At 37.0% G+C, this 26,010-nt stretch overlaps 1 protein-coding gene across 18 annotated transcripts in view; it reads right to left on the reverse strand.

Annotated features, from left to right (window-relative positions):
• Window positions 1-26,010, reverse strand: part of DOCK3 (dedicator of cytokinesis 3) — a 307,148-nt gene that overhangs the window by 146,896 nt on the left and 134,242 nt on the right. For all 18 annotated transcript variants that reach the window (XM_086367783.1, XM_086367778.1, XM_086367775.1 and 15 more), the window contains 3 exons: window positions 22,895-22,979; window positions 15,673-15,714; window positions 14,663-14,817 (listed from right to left, as the gene is read on the reverse strand). In XM_086367783.1, the coding sequence (XP_086223909.1) occupies window positions 14,663-14,817; window positions 15,673-15,714; window positions 22,895-22,979 (282 nt within the window). The remainder of the gene's footprint in view (window positions 1-14,662; window positions 14,818-15,672; window positions 15,715-22,894; window positions 22,980-26,010) is intronic.

Here is a 26,010-nt window from a genome sequence, read left to right on the forward strand (position 1 = left end):
AAGTTTCTGAGGGCAACTTTGTATTCCCAAGGCCTAGAAGAAAAACCTGGCATACTGAAGATGCCTTACGGAAAGCCAGTGAGTTATAAAATCAATCATTAGCGTCCAGAGGCTTCAAAGCACTCTTCTAAACTTGCAGAGGGCCAACAAGAGAATGAGGCATATTAAGAGGCACACCAGTAGAGAAAGTTAGTTAAACAATAATACTCCCCCTGTGAATAAAGAAACTCACATAAAAGAAAAGATAACTGTATCCATAAAAAAATCAAATAAGGATCAAAACACAAATTCTATTCTAAAAGAATACTCTTTATACTATTTGGCGAGGTAATTATTAAGTAGATTAAGATAACAGTGAATTGTAACAAGTTTACAGATAAATATTTTTTTCGTTTCTTTTTTAATAGAATAAAATTTTTTTAAACAAAGACAACGAGTTCCTTGTAAAAAGTGGGATCTATGATATTAGGGAAAGATATTAAGAATATTTAAAATCCTGGCCATTTACAGGCTTTGTCCTTTTCTTAAATCATTACCACTCAAAAGCAAGCAGATGTTTATTTTGGACTGCCAAGCCAGAAGGCTTGAAGAAGGGAGAAGCAGAAGTGAGAAATTTTTTTCATATTTTTTTCCTCATACAGAAAAATCAGTATTTCCTACAATTTTTATAACTATCTTTTCCTTAAGATTATTGCCAGCTACTTTAAAAAAGAATTACTGCCAAAACATCAAGAATCTGTCAGTTCAAGGACAATTTTGAAAAATTTTAGCCTTTTAAAAAATTTGTAATTATAATACATTATATGCATATAGACATACATTGTTTTTCCCCACAAAGTCAAGTCATGCTATACTCACAATTGTAAATTTGCTGTTTTCACTGAACTCATTAACTTTCATATAAAGAACATGTTTATGTAGAAGTTTCCCTGATGGCTCAGGGGGTAAAGAATCCACCTGTGATGTAGGAGACATAGGGGATGCAGGTTCGACCCCTGGATTTGGGAAGATGCCTTGGAGGAGGGCATGGCAACTTGCCTAGAAAATTCCATAGACAGGGAGCCTGTCGGGCTACAGTCCAAAGGGTGGCACAGAGTCAGACACAACTGAGTGACTACACAGGCACATATGCAGTCTCTGTTGTAGGCAGAACTCTACAAATGTCCCCTAAACTTCCCCTCTATAGAGGTTCTAACTTTTGGGATTATAAGTATGGTGACTTCTAATTCCATGATCAGCTTATTTTATATAACACAGCTGACCACAAAATAGGGAGATTTGTGGGTAAACCTGACCTAATCCCACGAGTCCTTTAAAGGCATGGCATTTTCTCCCACAGACGAGGAAGTAAGAGATTCTCAGCACGGAAAAGACTCACTGCACTTTTGCAAACCTGAAGATGGAGGGTTTTACAAAGCAAGAAAGGCTTGTGGCCTTTAGGAACTAATGGCAGTTCTCAGTCAACAGTTAGCAAGGAAACGAAACCTCAGTCCCATAACTGAAAGAAATTGAATCCTGCCAACAACAACCAATGAACTTGGAAGCAAATTTTCCGCTACAGCTTTTACATTACAACACAGACACTATTTCAGCCTTGTAATATAGTGAACAAAGAACCCAGTAATGCCTTCTAACCTACAGAACTATGAACTTTTGAAATTTTGAAGTCCATTAAATTTGTTGTAATTCATTATGCAACAACAGAAAACTAATTCAGTCCCTCTCTCACTTCTTTTCACCTCAATCTTTTCAAAGGTAACAGTATTATTTATCTAGTCATCTCTCTTCTTATGAACATTTTGCTATTACAAAAGTAAGATTTTTACACATATAAACACGTTTATTTGTATCAGATTGATCACAGTATAGGTACACAATTTTAAAAATGTGTTCTATGATACTAAAAGCACGAGCAACAGAATAAAAAACAGATATAGTGGGCTTCATCAAAATTAAAAAGTATTGTGCATCAACATTATCAAGAAAGTGAAAAAGGCAACCTACAGGAAGGGAGAAACATTGGCAAACTGTAGCTCTGATAGGCTTCCCTGGTGGTTCAGATGCTAAAGCATCTGCCTGCAATGCAGGAGACTCAGATTCGATCTCTGGGTCAGCAAGATTCCCTGGAGAAGGGAATGGCTACTCACTCCAGAATTCGTGCTTGGAGAAGCCCATGGTAGAGGAGCCTGATGGGCTACCGGCCATGGGGTCACAAAGAGACAGATATGACTATATCTCTGATAAGGTTTTAGTATCTAGGAAATATAAAGAACATTTACAACTCAACAAAAAGACAAACAAATAATCCGATTAAAAATGGGCAAAAGACTTGACTACACATTTCTCCAAGGAAGACATACACATGGTTAACAAACACATGAAAAGATGCTCATATCACTAGTCATCATGAAAATGCGTATCAAACCACAATGGGGGAAGACCCCAGAAAACAGCAAACACCAATGAGGATGTGCATAAACTGGACATCGCATACACTGTTGGCAGGAATGTATAATGGTTCAGCTGCTGTGGAAAACAGTTTGGCAGTTCCTCAAAAGTTAAACATGGAATTACTATACAATGTAACAACTCCACTCCTAGATATACACCTAAAAGAACAGACAACAGGCCCTCACCTATAGGCATACAACATGTTCCGAGCAGCACTATTCACTGTAGCCAAAAGGTAGAAACAGCACAATTGTCTTCTGACGAATGGATGGAAAAAGATATTGTGGCATATCCATATAATGAAATATTACTCAGCCGTATAAAGAAATGATATACTGATGCATGTTACAACATGAACAAATCTTAAAAACACAATGATAAGTGAAATAATCCAATGCAAGAGGTCACAAATTATAGGATTCTATTTACATGAAATATCTAGAATAGCTAAATTCAGGGAGATGAAACAAAGACTTGTAGCTGTCAGGGGGTGGAAGCAGGGGTGGGGTGGGGAGGAGAATGAGGAACAACAGTTTATCAGGTTCATAGCTTCCTTTTGGGGTGATGATAATATTCTGGATATAGACAGAGGTGGCGGTTGAGCAACCTTGTGAATGTAGTAAATGCCACTAAACTGTTTACTTTAAAATGGTACTTTTATGTTACATGAATCCTACCTCAATTAAAAAATGTGTTCCATATATTTTTTAGTATTTATCTTTTTTCTTTATTACTCTTGCTACTAGTATGTCTTTTTTAAAGTTTGTTTTTTCAGAGAATCAGTCTTTATTTTATTGATCATATTGTTTCTTTTTTATTTCAATTTTTACTGGAGTACAGTTGATTTATGATGCATTAATTTCTGCTGCATGTTTATTTATGTTCTATTATTATATTATTATTATTATATTTTTCTTATACTTTTATCTTTTCTTTTCCTAGCACCCTAAACTAAAAATATGACTTATTTATTTGTATTCATCTGGAGACTATGGATTCACCAAAGATCTGGTTTCTTGACAACTGAAGTGTAAACATGGAGGAGATGCTCAGTAAAACTGAGGGGCACAGCAGCACATGGAAGCAACCTAAACGTCTAACAACAGATTAATGGATAAAGAAGGTGTGATGTGTATACACACATACACACACATAATGGAATATTATTTGACCATAAAAAGAATAAAATAATGCCATTTGTAGCAACACTGAAGGACCCAGAGTTACATAAGTCAGACAGAAAAAGATAAATATCATATGATGTCACTTTTTGGTGGAATCTAAAAAAAAAAAAAGGATACTTTTTTCACAAAATAAATATAGACTCACATACATAGAAAACAAACTTAAGGTTACCAAAGGGGCAAGGGAGGGGAGGGATAAATTAGGATTTGGGGTTAACATATACATACTACTATATATAAAATAGATTAAAACAAGGAATAGCACAGGAACTATATCTAATATTCTATAAAAAAAAAAAACTATAATGGAGAAGAGTCTGCAAAAGATATATAACTGAGTCACTTTCCTATATACCTGAACACTGTAAATCTACCATACCTTCAATAAAAAAGTTGAGGAGCACATGAAGGCATCCATTTGCTGACAAACTCTCAGGCAATATTGGACAGTTTTTGGAAGCAGCTAAAGGAACAGCTATACCATGGTTCTGCCATAAGGTTGCTCTGTCAATGGCAGTCTTTGATAGTACTTAAGGTCACATCTGACACTAAGTTTGATTAGGGAATCTGAGGATTTATTCTGTGAATATCTTTATTTTTAAATTTAATCTCTGTGCAATAGTGTTTTCAAAAGTCAAATTGTTTTAAAGTGTTTTTGTTGTTGGCAGTGGTAAACCCTTCTTTAATCAAGATACCATAAACCATCAGTGGACTTCATGTCTTTTCCCAACTTACACTGTATTTGTTAAGAATACAGCATTGTGGCCCAAACTGGACACTGTAAATTTACCTTTACCATTGAATGAAGTGGTGGAGATGAGGACAAGTTCTATTTAATAACCTTGGCTTCTTCATCCTCTGATAATGCCAAAGAGTACATTGGTCCCAAAGAGGAATCTCATGGGGGTGAAGGAAATACACAGCTTTATATTTGTATCTTCCTCATCAGTGATGAAAAATTATCAGCCGTAATCTCTTGGAGTATATCTTCTCTCTTTTGTTTCTTTTCTCTTTGTCTGTGATTCTCTAATTAGATGTTTATTACCCTCTCTCATTGTATTCTCCATGTCCCTTAATATGTCCTTCATACTTTTCATCTCCTTTCAGCATTCTGGATGGTTACCCTCATTTATTCAACAAACACTTATTGAGCACTTACCATGTGGCAAGCACTGTTCTAGGCACTTGAGTACCTTAGTGAACAAAAGACATCTCTCTGCTCAGGAAAGACAAACTGAGGAAACAGACAATAAGTAATAAACACAACAAATGACTAAATCATGTAGAATGCAGAAGGTGATAAATGTCATTAAAAAAAAAACAGGAGAGTAAAGCAATGTCTTCTTTTTTTTTTAATTTCAGAAAAAGATAATCTTATTTGCCTATAATGTGATCACTGATTAATTATCTTAGAAAATTCTGTTCCAGAGCATAAGTAAGTCAAATCCACATAATGTTCGTCATACTGGTTATACGATGACATAGAAAATACTACACATTTTAGTAAGTCTTGCATTTATATAAGGTGTAACACTTGCTAGGAAAATTCACTTCTCCCCACATTTTTCTTTTTCTAAATCACTTTTTTGAGGTATGATTGACAAATAAAAAGCTGTATATATTTAATATATACAAATGGATGAGTTTGGAGATAAATATATACCTGTGAACCCATCATCACAATGTAAACTATGAACATATTCTCCATAAGTTTATCATAAATATATCATCTCTGTAAGTTTCTTCCCATTCTATTTATTATTTTGTATTTGTAGTGTGAGATAAGAATACTTAACTACAGATATAAACTCTTAGCAAATTTTTAAGTGTGAAATACAGTATTGTTAACTGTATGTACCATGATGTATAGATCTCTAGAATTTATTCACCTTGTATAACTGAAAATTTGTATCCCTTCACTAATACCTCTCATTTCCCTCTGTCTCCAGGCTCCAGAAACCACTATTTCACTCTCTCTTTCTTTGAATTTAACTATTTTAGAATCCTCATTTAGTGGTATCATGTAGTACTTGTCCTTCTATGTCTGGCTTATTTCATGAAGCACGATATCCTCCAAGTTCATCCATTTTGCTGCAAATGGCAGGATTCCTCTCTTTTTAAAGGGTAAACAATGTATTCCATTTTATGTAAATACTACATTTTACTTATCCATTCATTCACTGATAGACATTGAAGTTGCTTCCTTGTTTGGCTGATGTAAATACTGCTGCAATGAATACAGGAGTGTAGCTATCTCTCTGAGATGCTGAATGCAATTCCTTTGGATATACTCTCAAAAGTGGGATCACTGGATCATACGAGAGATCTATTTTCTATTTGTTGAGGAATCATCATACTGTTTTACATAGTGACTGCATCAGTTTACATTACCAACAGTGTACAAGAGTTCTCTTTCTTCCACATCCTCCCCAACTTTATTTATTTTTATTTATTTTTTTTAAATTTTATTTTATTTTTAAACTTTACATAATTGTATTAGTTTTGCCAAATATCAAAATGAATCCATCACAGGTATACATGTGCTCCCCAACCTGAACCCTCCTCCCTCCTCCCTCCCCATACCATCCCTCTGGGTCGTCCCAGTGCACTAGCCCCAAGCATCCAGTATCATGCATTGAACCTGGACTGGCATCTTTTAAAAAAATTAGATAAATTTAACACAATACATTTTATAAACTTAAAGTATACAGTGTGTTACTTTGATACACATGTACTGTAATATTAATTTGATTGCCACTGAAGTAATATTTATCACGTTACATCTTTATAGTGCAGTATTACTGTCTTTCATTAATTATATTATGTTTAATTCTCTATGGCTTACTTACTACTCAATACAAGTTCATACCTTTAGACACCATCAATCTTATCCCTGACCCCTGCTCCTCCATCTCCTGGTAACCATTATTTTACTCTCTGTTTTTTCACAGGTTTGACATTTTTAGATTCCACATATAAGTGATATAATACTTACTCTGTCTCATTTAACTTGCTTAGCATAATGTGCTCATTTCATCCATACTGTTGAAAATGTCATATTCTCCTTTCTTGTGGCTGAACAATATTCAATTGTGGATACAGAACACATCTTTTTATCCATTCACCTACTGATAGTCATTTGCATTGTTTCCATACCTTAACTGCTGTAAACAATGCAGTGATAACATGAGTATCCCCGGTGGCACTAGTGGAAAAGACTCTGCCTGCCAATGCAGAAGATGTAAGAGACACATAAGATCCCCTGGAGGAGGGCATGGCTACCCTTTTCAGTATTCTTGCCCTGGAGAATCCCATGGACAGAGAAGCCTGGCAGGCTACAGTCCATGGGATTGCAAAGAATTGGATGTGACTGAGCACACACGCATGCACCACACTGTTTTAATTACTGTAGCTTTGTAACATGCTTTGAAACAAAAAAGTGTGATATCTTCAGTTTTGTTCAATGGTTTTTTCTCCTTCACTGGCACTTCTTCCCAATCTTAAAGAACTCCTACATTACCTGACAGCACACTGCATGTCAGGTGCATAAAGTGTTTTTCTTAATGACTGAAATATTCCCATGTTTTAGATAGCATTAGATAGCTTTCTTTCTGCACACAGGAGCTACTTCTATGAAAATGATTATCTTCATCTGTGACACCTTGCCTGCATCCAAGATGCCCCACTACATGGCCTGTGGTTTGCATAGCTATCACTTCAAACTTAACATAGCCCAAACCGAACTCATCGTTTCTTTCACTTGGCTGAATTCAACAATTATAGTACCACTCTATTTGTCTCCAAGGTAAAAAAAAAACCATTGAGTTATATGTTTTAAAAAGAGAAAGAAAAGAGATAAGAGGAATAACTAAGTTTGTTGCTGCACTTAGTTGACCATTCACTCAACGAGTAAGTATTGAGTACCTACCAAATACCAATATTCTCCTAGGTTCAAGGGATCTGCTTGTGAATAAGATTAACAAATCACTGTTCTCATATAAAATAGATAAATAACAGTGACCTACTATATAGCACAGGAACTATACTCAATACCTTATAATAACCTATAAAACAAGTGGTGCTGGGAAATCTGGTCAACCACTTGTAAAAGAATGAAACTAGAACACTTTCTAACACCATACACAAAAATAAACTCAAAATGGATTAAAGATCTAAACGTAAGACCAGAAACTATAAAACTCCTAGAGGAGAACATAGGCAAAACACTCTCCGACATACATCACAGCAGGATCCTCTATGACCCACCTCCCAGAATATTGGAAATAAAAACAAAAATAAACAAATGGGACCTAATTAAACTTAAAAGCTTCTGCACATCAAAGGAAACTATTAGCAAGGTGAAAAGACAGCCTTCAGAATGGGAGAAAATAATAGCAAATGAAGTAACTGACAAACAACTAATCTCAAAAATATACAAGCAACTCCTACAGCTCAACTCCAGAAAAATAAATGACCCAATCAAAAAATGGGCCAAAGAACTAAATAGACATTTCTCCAAAGAAGACATACAGATGGCTAACATACACATGAAAAGATGCTCAACATCACTCATTATCAGAGAAATGCAAATCAAAACCACTATGAGGTCCCATTTCACGCCAGTCAGAATGGCTGCGATCCAAAAGTCTACAAGTAATAAATGCTGGAGCGGGTGTGGAGAAAAGGGAACCCTCTTACACTGTTGGTGGGACTGCAAACTAGTACAGCCACTATGGAGAACAGTGTGGAGATTCCTTAAAAAACTGGAAATAGAACTGCCTTATGATCCAGCAATCCCACTGCTGGGCATACACACTGAGGAAACCAGAAGGGAAAGAGACACGTGTACCCCAGTGTTCATCGCAGCACTGTTTATAATAGCCAGGACATGGAAGCAACCTAGATGTCCATCAGCAGATGAATGGATAAGAAAGCTATGGTACATATATACAATGGAGTATTACTCAGCCATTAAAAAGAATATATTTCAATCAGTTCTAATGAGGTGGATGAAACTGGAGCCTATTATACAGAGTGAAGTAAGCCAGAAAGAAAAACACCAATACAGTATACTAAACGCATATATATGGAATTTAGAAAGATGGTAACAATAACCCTGTGTACGAGACAGCAAAAGAGACACTGATGTATAGAACAGTCCTTTGGACTCTGTGGCAGAGGGAGAGGGTTGGAAGATTTGGGAGAATGACATTGAAAAATGTAAAATATCATGTATGAAACGAGTCGCCAGTCCAGGTTCAATGCATGATACTGGATGCTTGGGGCTAGTGCACTGGGACGACCCAGAGGGATGGTATGGGGAGGGAGGAGGGAGGAGGGTTCAGGATGGGGAACACATGTATACCTGTGGCGGATTCATTTTGATATATGGCAAAACTAATACAATTTTGTAAAGTTTAAAAGTAAAATAAAGTTGTAGTTGGAAAAAAAATAATAAAATAAAAAAATAAAATAAAATTAAAAAGAAAAAGAATATAAGTGTGCATGTGTGGATGTATAGATATATACATGTGTGTTTCACTGAATCACTTTGCTGTACACATGAAACAAACAATGTTGTAAATTAATTATACTTCAATTTAAAAAATAAAGAAAAATTTCAAAAAACAAAACCAACAACAACAACCCTCTGCTTTCATGGTGCTTACAGCCTAGAGACGAGACACAGACAATAAAAACGGTAAACAGGAAAAAAAAAAAAGGTAAACAGATAAACTATTCAGTATACTAGATGGTAATACATGCTTGGGTAAAATATAAAGCAAGGAAGGGATTGAGAATATGCATGTGTATATGGGAGATGATGTTCATGATGGTTTCAGTTCTAGATAGGGTAGCTGGGAAAAGCCTGAAAGGGTGACATTTGAGTAAAACTTGAAGAAAGTCAGGATGTAAGTACCATGAGGCTATCCAGAAAAGAGCAGGTGCAAAGAAAGGCCCTAAGGCAGGAACATGTGTTGTGTTTTAGGGCACAGCAAGAAGGTCATTATAAAGTACAGTGATCAAGGTGGGGAATAATAGGAAATGAAACTATGTGTAGACTGATCAAGGGGGAATGATAGGAAATTAAATTATAGAGGTGATGAGTCTGGGTCCAGATCTTATACAGCAAGATGCTCTTTCTTCTCTAATCTTACTATTAGTCCCCTTATCCTGAGGCCTTATCAACTCGTATTGGCAACAGCTTCCAACTCATCTCATTGATTTTCCAGTTTAACCTCTACATTACCTCTGGGATAATCCCAAACCACCACATTCAACATGGCAGTTACCCACTCAAGGAATCAGAATGGTTGTCTAATGCTTCAAGTCTAAATTAGTCTACAGGGTTTTTAGGGCTATCTTTGACCTATTTTATCTTAAATCTAGCATTTATTTCCTAATTATTTACTGAGCTCTTTCTTTCTTAAATAAACTATGAACAAAGAAGGGTAAAGAAACAGATTCAAGACCTGGAGTTTACTTTCAACATCAACTTTTTCTTAGCTCTAATACCCTCTTCCTATTTCCTGTATATATGCATTCATATTTTTATTATTTTTAACTTAAGCTTTTGCTGCTTCTTATGTTTAAGTATCTTCTCTGCTTGAACTTACAATAAAATCCAAAATCTTTCTATGACCATAAGGCCTTGCATCATCTGGTCCCTGATTATCTTTTCTTATGATGTCCTTTCCTTTTCTCACTCACTGTATACCAGTGATGACTGCCTCTCAGTTCTCTGAATGTACGAAGTTCTTCGCTGCATCTAAACCTTCTTCTGCCTAGACCACATTATCCACTCTTTTTTTCTTTACTCAAACATTAAGCCTTAGTTCGGATGCCATAAGAGCTTCCTTCCCTGCACGCCAATATACATGAGGTTTCACAGCAGCATGCATGATTTTCCTTTATAGCATTTATGACAATTTTTAAACTTTGTACTTATTCATGTGACCATGTGTTCAACAGTCTCTCTACTAGAGTTAGTCTCTCTACTAGTTCATAAGCTCCAGGAAGACAAGCAGATTTCTCTTGCCCATCCCAGTGTACCTAGCATCTAAAACAATACTCAGCAGATGCTTAATAAGTATCAGTTGAACAAATGAGTTAATACCTTATCTGGACACTGGCCACTCTTTTTCAACTACTTTCATTTTCTCCAAGAATTCTTGAGGTCTTCTCAGTCTCTCAAAGACCCATTTCTTCCCTGACTTCTTTTCCTTTTAAAAAAAATAGTTCTTCAAATGTTGAATTCAAAACCCTGGTGACAACTGACCTAGCTCACCATGAAAGAAAAAGCCATCTTTCCCAGTATATCATTGAAAAGCTGGCTGTATTTCTTTCCCAAACCATACAATTTAATCATAAATATAAGTCTAAAATATAATTAATTAGAAAAAATATATAAACCAACCAGGATTTGGATAGGACTTCTCATTTTTTTTTCAGCTTGAGAAGTTCTATAAAAACTTCTTTCTCTCTTAATAGGTTCTATTTTTTTGTTTGTTTTTCCCTGGCTTCTTATTGTGCTTAAAGTCTTACCACATGTCAATAAGACATCTGCCCATCTTACTTTTCCACTCAGCTTGTTTGGTACTTAAAATTGGGAATAACACGTTTTACATCTTTTAGGAATTCTGTAATGCCTTGTTCAGACCTGTTTAGCAGCAGGGACATTTCTTTTTCTTCATCTAAATCCTCAGCAGGTATTTCAGGGGCCCACAAACAAGAAAGCCTCAGTAAATGCTTGCTAAACTGTTCAACTACATGAAAATTTCTTGGATTCACAGGAGATTTATTGGTACTTATTTGATAGATGGACTTATTCATTCATTCATTCAATAACTATTTAACACTCCAATATTCAAAGTTCTGTGCTTGGCACTAGGGAGAAAATCAAACAAAAGATATACAAGGAAGCTCCCATTCCAGTGGAGGAAATCTATATGCACGTGTATAATTACAATATCATATCTAGAAACAGGAGAAAGTTAGGTGCAGGATGACATCACATGCACAAGGAAGGCCCACGACTGATTCTAGTCATAAATAGAATGAGGGAGGTTTCATAAAGTTGAGTTGTAAACAAAGAATAGGAGCTTACCAAGCCAACAAAGGTAGAGAGGTGTGAAAGAGCAAGGCATGTTTAGAAAAAGCCAAATAAGTCATCAGGAGATAAGGTGAGAGAAATAGGCAGAATTACAATATGCTGGGTCTTTTACACCATGCTAAGTAACAAGGGTTTTTAAGGCTAAGTGGGAGCTGACATGAACAGTTTTTATTTTTTAAAAAGGAGTATGGCAGTGGTGTGGAGGATAACTTAAGAAAAGAAGACAGATTCACGGAGTCTATGTTGGGGAGAACCGTGAAGGATCTGGGGTGACAGCAAGGATAAAGCGAGGGCAGTTACTTGATTGGCATTAGGAGACAGATGTTAAGAGGATACAGTGATTAATTGAGAAGGGACAGAGAGGAGATAAAGATGGAGGAGCCTAAGAGGCTCCCTAAGTTTCTGACATGGATCCCCGAGCAAATGCCTTTTGCTTGATTTAAGGAGAAAGTAGATATGTGAGGAAAAGAAAATGAATGCAGCTTAGAAATGATGATGGATGTCTGAAGGACACCCAAGGGCATATGTCTGGTAAGAAAAAAGAAATGAGGACCTGAAGCTCAGGGGAGAGGTCTTAATTAGAGATTTAGATTTCAAGGCTAAATATTTATGATTCTGGAATGATGAACTGGAATGAAAAATAGAGCTACCAAGGCCCTGCCAGCTGCTGCTTCTGACCTACAGGAGACTATCCAATACTCATCAGTCAACATGTATCAAAATGCATGCTGTGGGCTGGCAATCTGTCATTCACTTTAGCCCCTCCAGATTTGCCTGTGAAATCAGCAATGAGACTCAGAGGAGAGGAATAACGGGTCTTTAATTTAGCTAATATCTCCCGTACTCTTTGGCACAGAGGGGAGAGTGTTCTGGCACTACTGAACACTAGCACCATGCGACTGGAGACGAGACTCGAAATATCTGAGTGGAAAAACAGTCACTCAAGGAGTTATCTTGAGGAGAAAAAAAACAAATCAATTGCTCTGTACCAACTGCTCCGAGAAAAGTAACATGCAATCAATTTGACAACTAATCATAATGAAACCAGAATTATCTGATAATACCAGCTCAATGACCTAAAAATTTTAAGACCTTACATACTACACAAATCCTAATAGAAAGAAGAGTGTTTATTGATTAAATCTAGGTCTAAAATCTACTTAATAGTTCACTCTTAAAACTAAAAAAGTGTACATTTTCAACTAAGAATCTTAGTTTTATTATGTGAATCTCAAGGTGGTATAGTTCTCTAATATATAGGGATTTTAAATGACCTAATAATGTCCAGAAACTATAAAACATTTTTTAATATTTCTTTTAAAATGTTCTGTTGTTTCTTGAGACTATTATAAACAATAATTCCAAAGATAAAACAATTGCATGGGTTGATGATTTTATGTGAATTACAAACCAGAGCAATGGGGTGTCTCGACTGGGTTTGAGTCTTCTCTGTATAGTAAATCCAATTTTTTAAAAAAAGTACTAGGCACAGGCACTGTGCGTGGTGCTAGGGTCATGGAGAGAGAAGACATAGTCCCTGGCACTCAAAGATGACAAATACTGTGCTCTGGTTTTCAAACTGTCACCCCTGGACTTTCAGTGGTTTCACAGGGTACCCACTAGATAGGGGCATGGACATTGTCAAGATTCCTATTACTTTCCCTTTCAACAATTGAGTAGTTCTATTTTATCTGTTTCATTTATTGGACTTCCTTATAGAAATTAGCTTGAAGAAAGGATTATTCCATACACAAATATAAATAATACAGTTTACAAACCTCTGGTGTAGTGGAAAAATAAGGGCAGTCAGAATCTACTGGGACACATGCTGGGAGCCACTGGTGACAAGGCTCCACATGCTCTCATCAGTGAGTGTATCATTTTACTCCCATGTCAAAGTGAAGCACAGGGCTTTGGAAGGAGGCAGGCAGGGCAGGACAGTCAAGATTAGAGGTACCATGGAACATACAAATTAACTGCTTTCTCTGTACTCTGTTATAACTTCCATTTTAAACTTTCTCAAATGTATAGCACGCAATTGGAAAAGTAAAACAGATGTTTTCAAATTTTAAGTAAAACAACAACCACCACCCATAAAGTAGTCTTATCACAGAAAGTTTCCAACCAATATAGAAGTATCCCAAGATTTATTTTCTCTCTGTTCTACCTAGAATATAACCACAAAGAAAAGCCGGGGCTTCCCACAAAGGTCTTCTGACCCCATCAGAGCCTTGCTGAACTGAAGAGGAAGAGAAGCCTAGTATCGCCTTGATTTCTCCCTACCTTTCAAGGGGAAAAGCACTGCCACAGTGGCTCATGCTTCAGGGCCTCACTGCTCTGTCAAGACACACGGTCTATTGCATGTCAGCCTCTTTATGTGGCTTCTCCTCCAACCCAAGGCAAAAAGGAATGATGGAGTCAGTATAACTTTTCCTTTTGTCCAGAAGATGCTCTTCCTCTTACAGGGCCAGGCTGAAAATGAGGGCTGGCGCTACCCTCAGACAGAACAATGTTAGCCTATTTCCTTGGGAACCCTCTCTTACACAAGCAGCAAAGTAGAGTCCAAGGCTTCCTGCATTCAAGAGCAGGGTCTCTTTGCTGAATTTGCTCTGTTCTAGGTTTCTCCTTTGTGTTTTCTCTGGCACTGAATAGACAGATGCATCCTCTTCTTTCCCTGAGCTGGCGGTGGCCAAGACTGAGGGGGAAATAGGCAAAGGATACAAAAGAGGTCCCTTGTGACTTCAGGGAAAACTGGGATGTGAAGGAAAACCCTCAGCCAAATAAGAGTAGGTTACTTCATCTTGTTTTTCCTCCTCTGTACATCTATCTTCTCTGAAGTCTAGAGATGCCCATGATCCAGGACATACCATCTGAATACAGTCTCAACCTCGCGAGAGCTTCTAGCAACTTTTACCTGATCTGCTTGCCTTCCCTCATATCATACAAGGAAAAGAAGACGTCAGTGTCTTCCCCAATGGTGTTGTAGGTGAGGCTCTTCAGGCTGAGGAAGAAGTGATGTGGAACTGGTATCCGACAGCTTTCCCCATGGCGTGGGCGCGCAGTATCCACCTGACAAGGAGGGCAAAAGACAGTGACTTCTATTTTATTGTATTGACCCTAAATGAAATGATTAACTCTCCTCATATTGCTGAAGGGGATCATGTAAGAGAAAGAGAGATTAGAGGTGTTGCCTCTGCTACTAGCAGGTGTTGCGTTAATATGCTTGGTTTGAGGTAGGCAAATACACAGCTGGGAAAAGTAAACAGAGTGAAGGAGACATGGGAACAGCAATTCCAGTTGATGAGTGAACTCAAAATCTCCACCAGGCAACATACACCTAAATTCTCCAGAGAACCATTTTCAAAGTCACTTCTTGGAGATGCTGTCACGATCCTGACGTACTTGGTTTACACTGTTAGATAGCAATAGTTACTGTTCTAAATACCATTTTTATTTTCTCAGACTGATTCATTTTAGTGTCTCTGTCTATTTCACTTCAATTGTGCTTGTGTAAATTTGCACAGAGGAGTGGAGACTAGCCAAGTTTGCTAGGAGATCAGAGTTCCTTCAGTTCAGTTCAGTCGCTCAGTCGTGTCCGACTCTTCACGACCCCATGAACCGCAGCACGCCAGGCCTCCCTGTCCATCACCAACTCCCGGAGTTCACTGAGACTCACGTCCATCGAGTCAGTGATGCCATCCAGCCATCTCATCCTCTGTCGTCCCCTTCTCCTCCTGCCCCCAATCCCTCCCAGCATCAGAGTCTTTTCCAATGAGTCAACTCTTCGCATAGGTCACAATAAAGCAGTCAGTGGTTAAAAAAAAAAAAAAGAAGTCAACAATTTCCTGGTGCATACCTATTTTATAACTGCTTAAAAGAAAGAATTCAGGGAAAAGACTAGGAGGCCTGTCTTAAGTTGCTTACCTGAGATGTGCTTTGCTGTACACTCTGCCGGCTAGATAAATGCTATGGAAAGAAAGAAAAAGATCAACTGGGAAAGAAACTAACTTCTGTTGCCATTTTAATTTAATTGAATAATAATTGCTTTACGGAATTTTGCTGTTTTCTGTCAAACATCAACAAGAATAAGCCATAGGTACACCCATGTCCCCTCCCTCCCATTTACCTCCCCATCCCACCCTTCTAGATTGTCATGAGCCCCTGCTTGAGTTCCCTGAGTCATACAGCAACTAACTTTTTATTTTTTTATTTTATTTTTAAACTTTACAATATTGTATTGGTTTTGCCAAATATCGAAATGAATCCACCACAGGTATACATGTGTTCCCCATCCTGAACCCTCCTCCCTCCTCCCTCCCCATACCATCCCTCTGGGTCGTCCCAGTGCACCAGCCCCAAGCATCCAGTATCATGCATTGAACCTGGACTGGCGACTCGTTCCATATATGATATTATACGTATTTCAATGCCGTTCTCCCAAATCATCCCACCCTCTCCCTCTCCCACAGAGTCCAAAAGACTGTTCTATACATCAGTGTCTCTTTTGCTGTCTCGTACACAGGGTTATGGTTACCATCTTTTTAAATTCCATATATATGCGTTAGTATACTGTATTGGTGTTTTTCTTTCTGGCTTACTTCACTCTGTATAATAGGCTCCAGTTTCATCCATCTCATTAGAATTGATTCAAATGTATTCTTTTTAATGGCTGAGTAATACTCCATTGTGTATATGTACCACAGCTTTCTTATCCATTCATCTGTTGATGGGCATCTAGGTTGCTTCCATGTCCTGGCTATTATAAACAGTGCTGCGATGAACATTGGGGTACATGTGTCTCTTTCAATTCTGGTTTCCTCAGTATGTATGCCCAGCAGTGGGATTGCTGGATCATAAGGCAGTTCTATTTCCAGGTTTTTAAGGAATCTCCACACTGCAACTAACTTTTTAAAGCATCTTCTATATGCTAGGCATTCTGATGCATATTTTACATATATGATCTCATTTAATTATAATAACCTTGTTAGAAAAATGTTGTTTGTATTTGACAGAGGCAACTAAGGCTTAGTATAAGGAAGTGAGATGCTGAAGATTCCACACAGCAGGAAGGTGGCAAGTCTAGATTCAAACCCAGGCCTTTCTAGCTTAGAGTATCAGTCAAGTCACAAGAGGGTGCTTGATACTGGAGTTTTGCTTTACCACTGTCCTCTCCACACACTGTACCACATCCTGCACTGTGTGACACAGCTTCCTTGGGCTCTCCACTGGAGGAGGCAGAGCCTTTAACCCCAAGTGGCTCCTTTCCAAACATCTCTTCATGCTGCTCCTTTGCGGATGGCTAAAGTCAGCAGAAGCAGATTCCAATCCCAGCTACAAGCACTTGCTTGTGAAACTTCAGACAAATTGCTTATGCTCTCCAAGGGACATTCCCCTCGACTATAAAAATGAAATAAAAGCTTTCACTGTCCTCCTCACAAGGCTACTGTGAAGTTCAAATGACATAATGGGAAGCAGCATGACACAGCAGTTAGGGACCTAAGTGCAAGAGTCAGAACTCCTGGTTAAATCCTGACTCACACTTTGCTCATCTGTAAAGTGAGGATGACATTTTGTGCTGAACCTCACAGGGTCTTGTGCAGATTAACCCAGCACAGTACACACTGTAAATGGCTGATCACTGTTATGGTCATTAGTATTCTTCTTATTATTGGTAGTGTTCTTTATAATTAGTTATTATAGAAAAGTCTGTCACATTCAGAAGTAAACCCTGAATGCCAGGAAGAATGATAAGTTCGCCATTCTTCAGGTCCCTGGTCTTGGCAGACTCAGCAATGAGAGTTTCTATCCTGCTTCCTTCTGGCCCCCAGAGGCAGTGAGATAGCACTGCTTAGGTGGACTGTTTCATATCACATGGGTAAGAAGAACAGCTGCTGATTAGAATGGTTTTGTTCTTTTATCAAATATATTTAACCCTGAATAAAACTGAAGTACAATTAAATATTAAGTGCATCTCACTAGCTGTAGTAGTTATTAAATATTCATGTACATTATTAGCTATAGTAGCTAATTATTATCGACTATTAATGTTCATCCATGGGAATACATGTTCCCATGATACATATTAAGTATAATTAAAACAGGTCTCCACCAGCTGGGGAGGTCAGCACACAGAATGCCTATGTACAAAAGAATACCCCATATATAAAATAGGTCACAAAAAAGCTTTAAGAAAATCATGCTTTCAAAAAAAAAAAAAAAAGCAAGCTTTCTATGGTTTACTGACCCATATCCCACTGGGAAGGAAGTTACTGGCCTGAAACTCTTTCCACTGCTTTATTTTATTTTTAGGGGCTACATTAAGTCATTCTTCTCAAGTGAATTTACTGACTAGCTCTTAAAAGTGACTACCAATTCATATTCACTTACAACTATATATGGGAGTTCACAGCTAATTTCAGTGTAACTCATCCCGGCTGACAGTAACAGACATCATTCTAGACTTCTGAGGTATCAAATCTGGGAAGAACTCTTCAACCAAGTCTGAAAGCACACCCACGGGTGGCCAGAGAATGGCATCAGAACTGGCATTCTGGAATGTCTTTCATTGCACCGTAAGGAAAAACCACTACCCTGCTGTCAGGAAGCGGTCAGCTGGCCAGCTAGTACTTCCCTCTTCAGAACCATCATCACCTGTATTAGAGCTCTAACGTATTATGTTCCCATGTTTACTGCCCAACTCCGGATTTTGCCCTACCAGTGCATGAAGTACCTATCTGTATCATCTTTATATCCTAAGGGCAATATACATATAAAACACACATTAATTAAGTAATGTATGGACTACACTATTGCCTCTGCCAAATTTTACCCCACAGAGAAGTCGTTTTTAGCCCTTTGGAGACTCTGGTACATTAGTTCATAAAGGTCTAACGACATGGTGGGGGAGGGGAGTGCAGCTTGAGGCATTCTATTCAGTTGAGTAACACAATTAATTGCCTGCTATATACACCGGGAATTGTGTTAGATACTGTAGGTCTCACAAGGAAATGTAAGACATATATATCTGGTCAAGATCACCAACGAAATGATGCTTGATGGTTATAATAAATAATCTAATCAATTGATTTAAATCTAGAAATGGAAATATAAACATTGATCTTTCAAAAAAACATTAACTGATTATAAGTTAAATAGCTCTAAAGGCTTGCAATAAAAAAATCAGTCCTCCATTCACCCAATCCCATTCCCCAGAGATAAGCAATTTCCAGTCTTTATTGTGTTTTTTTCTAGCATTTATCATATATTTCAAAATGTCATATTCATACTGCTCTTTTTAAAATCCAGTCTGAGATTTATTTACTGGCTTCTTATGGTAGCTGAAGATTTTAACACTTGTTTACATCTATTTCCCTTCATCCATCTTCCCAGTAGCTCACAAATATGGTTAAAACTTGTTTATAGTATTATAACTTTTATATATAGTTCACTTCTGAGCCAAGGAATGTACTTCAATTAAATTTTCTTTCTTCTACTACTTTATGATTTTGTACTGGATTTATTTAAATTACAGGGTCTTTTCTACAACCACCCCCCTGCCCACAGCTCTATAAACACCTTTCAGCAGCAGATCCCACCTGGCTGTCCTCCTGCTTTATCATGGACCAGTTACTCTCTAGGTCTATCACACAACTGTCATCCTGCACCTTCCACTGATGTGAACCTAAGAATTCTTTGCCCCTCCGCCCCTCCTGTTTGAGTTAGAATCTCTTTCTTGGATGGGACATTTAAGCATCTTTTCATTTACTTCTTCATGTCAAATAAATAACTTATTTCTCTGTTGTTTCCTGAAAAGGGATCAAAGAAAAAGGTTTGAGATTTTGAGCAACCAAAGTTTTCTTTAGGCTACTTCCCTACTTGATGGATAGTGTGGCTGAGTAAATACAGAATTCTAGGTTAAATTTTATCTTCCCTCAGAATTTTAAAGGCAATTTCTCATTATTTTCTAGTTTTCAATATTGCTATTAAGAAGACAAATGCTATTCTTACAACAAATCCTTTAGCAGGTGACCTATTTTTCTCTCCAGAAACTTTCAGCTTTAGTGAGCTGAAATGTCACTATTAAGTGATAAATATTTAGGCTTTTTTAATTTGAGTACTCCTATCTAAAAGTTCTGGGAAATGTTTTCTAGCTTTATTGATATATAATTGGCATAAACATTGTATGAGCTTAAAGCATACAATGTGGTGATTTGATACTGTATATATGGCAAAGTGAATACCACAACAAGATTAGTTAACACCTCCTTCATCTAACATTTACCTTTGTGTTGTTGTTACTATGGTGAGAACAATTAGATCTACTCCTTGGGTAATTTTCAAGTACATAACGCATTATTGTTAACTACAATCACCATGCTTTAGATTCCCAGAAATCAATGCTCTCGTAACTGGAAGCTTGTACCCTTCAACAAAACCTCCTCATTTCTCCCATTCCCCAGCCCTTGGCAACCACCAATCTACTGTTCGTATGAATTCAGCTTTTTTAAAATTCTGTATACAAGTGAGATCATAAAGTATTTGCCATTCTCTGACTTACTGCACCTAACAACATGGTGTTCTCAAGGTTCATCCAAGATGCAAATGGGAGGATTTCCTTCTTTATTATGACTGAATAATAATTCCACTGTATGTACACACCACCTTTTTCTTACCCTCTCATCCATCAATGAAGACACAAGTTTTTCCCATGTGTTGGCTACTATGAATAATGCTTTAATAAACATGGAAGTAAAGCTATTTCTTTGAGATCCTGATTTCAGTTCCTTTGGCCCTATCACCAGAAGTGGGTTGCTGGATCATACAGTAGTTCTACTTTCTATATTTTGAGGAACTTTCATTCTATTTTCCACAGTGGTTATAGTTATTTTTATGTTTTCTATCTTTTATTCATATTAGAGTTATATATCACCATATTGCAGTATTGGAGTATTCTGAATTTGACTATATACTTATCTTTACCATTGCATTTTACATCATCATATGTTTTTATGCTACTAGTTAGCATCCTTTCATTTCAGCCTGAAGAACTTTCAGCATATCTTGTAAGGCAGGTCTAGGAGTGAAGAACTCCTGTAGCGTTTCTGTGTCTGGGAAAATCTTCCTAACTCCTCTGTTTCTTAAGGACAACTTTGCTGGGACAACCAGCATATTGGGACAACCAAATATTCTTGGTTGGCAGCTTTTTTCTTCCAGCACTTTGCATCATCCTACTCTCCTGGCCTGCAAAGTTTCTGCTGAGAAATATGCTGTTAGTCTAATAAGGGTTTTCTTATAAGTGACAAATTTCTTTTTTTCTTACTACTTTCAAGATTCTCTGTCTCCTTCACTCTCCACATCTAATTGATCATCAAAATTCATCTGCATTCTCCATGGTATTTCTTCTCCATTCCTACTGCTGCCTAACCATTATTTCTTGTCTGAATCATTTCTGTGGTCTCTTTCCTCCCTCATTCCAGTCTTCTGCATTTTATACTCTCTCAGCATTTAAAACCCACATCCAATCACATCACTCCATGGTTCTATCAGAGTAATAGTTCTATCAATTTGGGGCTTACAAAGGCTTGCATGATCTGGCTGATGTCTCTTTCTTGGTTTTATCTCACAGTTACTAACACGTACTTATATGTCAAAGGTACCAAGTATCTTACAGTTTGCTGGAATTACTACCTCCCTATGCTCTGTGCCATTTTGGGATGTCTTTTCTTTTGGCTTGTCTTTCTGTTGAAGCCTTGCTCATCCCTCAAGACTCATCTTAAGTATCACTTGCCTGGAAGCTTTAATTGGAAGTTTTCATAGATTTTTCCCAGTCCCAGGATATCAGTCACTCCCTCTAACAGCAGGAGTGTATATCTTAATTATTACATGCAGCTCATAAACATTCTTGTTTGTGGTCTATCTGATCCCACTAGAGTAATTTTTAAACATGGGGACCATGCATGGGTTTCAGAGGCAATTATCAATTCCCTAAAATTGAGTGTAGAATTTTGTATGCAAAATCATACTTGTATTGTCCTGGGAAGAAATATTATCTGATCCTCCATAACCTAGAAAGAGCAACCAATATCCTAGATGGTGATATTCTTAAGAAAAAGAATGTCATGATCATCTTTAATTTCATACCTATCACTCTATGACAACTGAACACAAATGCTTTTGTATTCTTATAAATATACATAAGCAAATATACAGAAGCAATTGATATGTTATTTGTATATTTTATTTAGGCAAATTTTCTGTGGTCCTTGACCAAGCAACATACTTTGCATCCTCTGCGTTCCCTTAAAAATATTACATTTTCTTAACAGAAATTTGTAATGTTTTCTAAAACTTGTAATTCTCGCCAATATAGTCTCACCTCAAATATATTCTCCTCAAAGTGAGGCTTGACCCAGTCCCTTAGTCTAAGCTTAATAATCACCTGAGATTTCTTATGTTTATTTGTTTTACTTTAAAATTTCATACCTTTGTTTTAGTTACTTCTTCTCACTCAGCCTGCAAAATGTCACCCACCCTGGTCATCAATCAATTCAATATACTTTTATAATAACCAACAGATAGTTAAAGATTTATCTTAGAAGTATTGGTACACTGATAAACAACATCCTACTGTATAACACAGGGAACTATATTCAATACCTTATAATAACCTATAATGGAAAAGAATCTGAAAAAGAATACACATACACACATAAAACTGAATCACTTTGCTATACACCAGAAACTAACACAACAATGTATATCAACTATAACTCAATAAAAAAAATTTTTAAAGAAATGCTGGTACTTTATTTCCAGGGTTAATCACTATATTAACTAATAACTGGCTCTTTTCAGCTTCAGTATCTTCTCTTTTAGTAACTTCTTCATGCTGAAGGAGCTCTCTTCACCAGCAACACCAACTGAGAAATGACCCCTAGACATTATAGTAAGCCCAACAGCCCTACACAGTAATTCCCTTTAGAGATTGAGTATGATAGGTACTGTCCTGATAAGGAAGATCCCCTTAAATACACTTGAAACAAAGGTGAATGATTTTAGCAATATTGTTTCATAATGTAATTAGAGATAATAAGAGAGAAAAAAATTAAGTGTGCAGGAACAAACTACCCTGTGTAATATTTCTTACCATTTTATAGAGGTCTGAGACACTGATCTGGTCTGAATCCACTACTTCAAAGTCCTTTCGAGGCACCAGATCCAGGCCCAAATGCCTAGGAAAGAGAAAGACCACGTTCAGCATGCTGTGTCCTCAGATTACTCACCTCTCTTTATATGCCTGGAAGCCTATGCCAGCCATGACCTTGTGGACAGAGGTTCAGATGCTGCCTTAGCAGGAACATGCCTTTATCCAGCTTGACTGTGACTCACAAAGAGTCAGACATGAACAACAATGTTCACCTTTAGATAAATAAATGAGGCTAGGAATATTAAAACTGTGACAATTTTAGTCATCAAGCAATTCTCCCTGTAATGCTAAAAAAGGATTCATTCAGTATCACATTTGTTAACAGATTGCTTGAGTTCATTATGGATGGATTTTCTTTTCTCATATCATTAATAAGTCTCGTTTATTTTTCTATTTCCCCCATCCTACAAGTATGAACAAGGCTCAATCTATGCATTACTTTCACTAGGATAACAAAAATTATTTAATGTCCAAGTAGATATGGAATTCAAAGTTAGATACAAAAATAAGCTCCTGGGAATTCCAGGAGGTCCAAAATTCTGTACTTTCAGTGCTGAGGGCACAGGTTCAATCCCTGGTTAGGGAATTGAGATCCTGCAAGGCATGTGGTATGGCCACAAAAAAAGGAAAACAATTACTCCTAAAAGTATTAAACTCAAAGAAATGCATGTTTTGGTTGCGTTTTATCTCATTTTTAACTAAATTAATATTGACATTGGGTTATAGTAAAGACTTCACCACACATTAGCCAACATCTTAAGACATTTTAGATGGAAGTTTAACCAGGGAGCACTACTACTGAAGAAAACAAAACTTCAAAGATCTGGTGTAACTTGGGCAGAAGGAACAAGTGATGATGATTAATGGTTGGTTAGGAGGCAATATAGGACACTGGAAATAAGTCTGTACAGGAAGAGCTCTTAGGTTCAAATATGGTACATAATTTCTTTCCAATACATATTAGGTCTTTTCCACTCTCTAGAACAACAGCTCTAAATCTGGAGGCCAATGAATTAGGAGGTTGTGGAACCCTGCAACTACTTATACAAGCATGTGCATGTGTTCATGTATTCATTTTCTCCAAGCAGAGGGCCTATAACTCTCATCAGGGTTTCAGAGATGCTCTGTAATCACCCTACTCTAAAACAAGTGTTATGAATTACTGCACCCAGCAAAGTACTCCATAGATGATGGAAGGAGAAGTGTATATATATGTGTATATATATATATATTTCTCTTCACCTAGATTATGAACTATGTTTAGAATGTTAACATATGCTAACAAATTCTCTAGGCTCTTTCTGTGCATAAAACTCTCACTGAGAAATAAACCTTTACTACATTACACTGAAATCTGAAACTCTTCTTTGAAATAAGCCATGTATACATCCAAAACGCAAAAGTACTTTATTATAATTTATACCTTATTTTATAGGAAAAGGTTTTTATTTTTTTATATTTTATATCAAGAAGTTCAAGAAATTGTAATAAGAAATAAGACTGATAAAATACAAATGGGAACTAAAACCTACATGAAGAAGCCATAAGTAAATACACTAATCACACAGACGAGTATGATTACTATGATCAAAAATTAAAATTTAGATGTATAGTTTTTGGCAGGCAAGAAAAAAGAAAACTATTTTCCTATTAAAGGATAAAAATCTTTTATTTTTCTGTTATCTACTACTATAATTTGTTTTATTCTACAATAGAGAAATGTGAGTTTTTAAAGAGGAAACAATTTTTTGGTACTAAATGCTAAAAAAAAAAAATATCCAGTTTTTCATGATGAGAAAATCAGTAATACGCTGTTGGCCTTAACTACAATAGTTCATAGTTTAAAGGTAAAAGCACACCATCAAATATGATTCCTGAAGTTAACGCTCTTAAATCTGTAAGAGATTTTATTTCCTGTCTTCATTCATCAAAGAGGTACTCCATTCAATCAGCTCTTATTAATTATTCTTAATTTCTCTGAAATAATTTCAGGCCTCTGGCTTCTAATACTTACAGCATGTAAAGGCAGTAGTGTCATGGAGAGCAAGATATAGTTGAAGCCCATCCTTTCTCTCTCTCTCATCTTAAAAAGCAATTTATAATTTAAAGATAATGAAGTTATGATATCAAATATTCAGGATACTTTTACATGCATATGGAAAAACAGTGGAAAGATCACAAAAATGATAATAGAATTTGTATAAGAAAGTGAAATTAGACAATTTATCAACCTAAAACATTTTACAAATTTTCTGTAGTCATGCTGTGAAAACTTCTTTAAATACAAAAATAAAGATTTTATGCATATTCTTTAACCACTGGTAGTCACAAAATACAGGAGGTAGTCTCAATATTACAATAACTTAACAAAAAGAAAGACTGTACAAATAATCCAATCAAAACAGATGTTTTCATTACAATAACTTAAGAAAAAATCCACATGGATCTAAGTCAGTAAGGCCATGAGAATACGTGCCCAGTGGTAGTGCACCACATGCAGTCTCCAGGAGCTTGTCTGGAGGCATCTATGAAAACTCTACCTTAGCACTGTGAAAACCTTAGCTGGCTTGTCCATTCAATTATTCACCCATATATCCATCAACTCACACCAAAGACACTGGCTGAGGATCTACCATGTACCATAAAATGGTGTTAGATACAGGAAATAAGAGTAGTTTTGAGCCAAGCAAATGTTCATATTGAGCATGTTAATTCTCCCCTAAGAGCAAAGTGCTTTCCCTCTCCTAGAAGTCGCTAGAACATAGTACCGTTGTTTCCTGTTTCCTTACCTTGCTGCTGCTGCTAAGTCACTTCAGTCGTGTCCAACTCTGTGTGACCCCATAGACAGCAGCCCACCAGGCTCCCCCATCCCTGGGATTCTCTAGGCAAGAACACTGGAGTGGGTTGCCACTTCCTTCTCCAATGCATGAAAGTGAAAAGTGAAAGTGAAGTCGTTCAGTCCTGTCCAACTCTTCGAGACCCCATGGACTGCAGCCTACTGCGCTCCTCCGCCCATGGGATTTTCCAGGCAAGAGTACTGGAGTGGGTTGCCAGTC

Source organism: Bos grunniens, chromosome 22 (genome assembly GCF_055505025.1).
Source record: "Bos grunniens cultivar Pamir isolate PY7600 chromosome 22, Bosgru_T2T1.0, whole genome shotgun sequence".
NCBI classification, from domain to species: Eukaryota; Metazoa; Chordata; class Mammalia; order Artiodactyla; family Bovidae; genus Bos; species Bos grunniens.